This window comes from Otolemur garnettii, unplaced genomic scaffold (assembly GCF_000181295.1).
Source record: "Otolemur garnettii isolate 467f Iridium unplaced genomic scaffold, OtoGar3 scaffold00116, whole genome shotgun sequence".
Lineage (NCBI taxonomy): Eukaryota > Metazoa > Chordata > Mammalia > Primates > Galagidae > Otolemur > Otolemur garnettii.
In genome coordinates, this window is record NW_003852511.1 from 3,380,704 (window position 1) to 3,381,842 (window position 1,139).

The 1,139-nt window shown below is 47.6% G+C and overlaps 1 protein-coding gene across 1 annotated transcript in view; it reads left to right on the plus strand.

Moving 5' to 3' along the window:
• Nucleotides 1–1,139, plus strand: part of SLC35F3 (solute carrier family 35 member F3) — a 129,180-nt gene that overhangs the window by 121,873 nt on the left and 6,168 nt on the right. Inside the window, exon 5 of the mRNA XM_003797432.3 lies at nucleotides 588–780. Within this exon, the coding sequence (XP_003797480.1) occupies nucleotides 588–780 (193 nt within the window). The remainder of the gene's footprint in view (nucleotides 1–587; nucleotides 781–1,139) is intronic.

Below are 1,139 nucleotides of genomic sequence, written 5' to 3' on the forward strand. Positions count from 1 at the left end.
TGAAGATAAATACATTCAGAAAAGAAATCAGACGATTGCTGCAACGAAATATTAAGCAATAATAATAGTAATAATGCAAAGAAAGTAACATTCACGTTGTCAGGAGTATGTCTATTATAGAATACTTTGATCAATTAACTTCTTATTTTTTTTCCAACGTCTCAAAAAAATAGACAACTAATATTTATAAATAAAAGTAAAAGATAATTTCAAAAAAAAAAAAAACAGATCAGAAAACATCTTTACAGCCAAAGCCCTTTTACTTAGGGGAGATGGTGTTCAAACTGGGTTGCACCGGGTCAGGGATCCATTTTCAGGGACCCCGAGAGGATGTCACTCATGGCAGACATGGGTGGATCCCTGATTGATGTGGCATCATGAACACAGCACAGACACATCCAGCCCAGGGTGAAACCCGTCTCTCCTGAAGCCGCAGTGCGCATGGTCAGAGAGTACCGCATAGCTCAGCTCACAGTACCGCATAGCTCACACCCTGTTAAGCGCCCTGGAACCCGGGCCGCTCTTCTCGTCCATCATCCGGGCATCTGACGTGAGCCTTCACCCCTCCTCCTCTGCTCTTCCTGCAGGTTTTGTTCAAGCTCCTCCTGGGCAGCGCTAAGTTTGGAGAAGCCGCCTTATTTTTGTCCATTTTGGGCGTATTTAACATCCTCTTCATCACCTGCATTCCTGTCATCCTCTACTTTACCAAAGTGGAGTACTGGAGCTCCTTCGGTGACATTCCCTGGGGAAACCTTTGTGGATTTTCAGTTCTCTTATTGAGTAAGTGGCCGTCGCCCTGCCCAGAATCCCCAGAGAGCCATGACTGACAGGGCCTCCTTGGAAACCCTGTCCCTGAAGGAGAAAAGCAGTGTGTATTGTGATTCCGGAGTTCTCGTTGCTTTTCAAGATCTGTGTGTTTCCCAAAGTAGTCTTCGGAATAACGACACTGGATTCTCATTCTAGAACCAGATTCCCCATAGTTGTGACACAGCCGCTGCTCTGAATGGTGGACTCATAACCCTTGTAGGTGGCCGGGTAGGGACAGCCATGCAGGGGCTCAGACAGGCCACAGGCCACCCCGGGGAGGGACAGCCATGCAGGGGCTCAGACAGGCCACAGGCCACCAGACACAGAAGCTA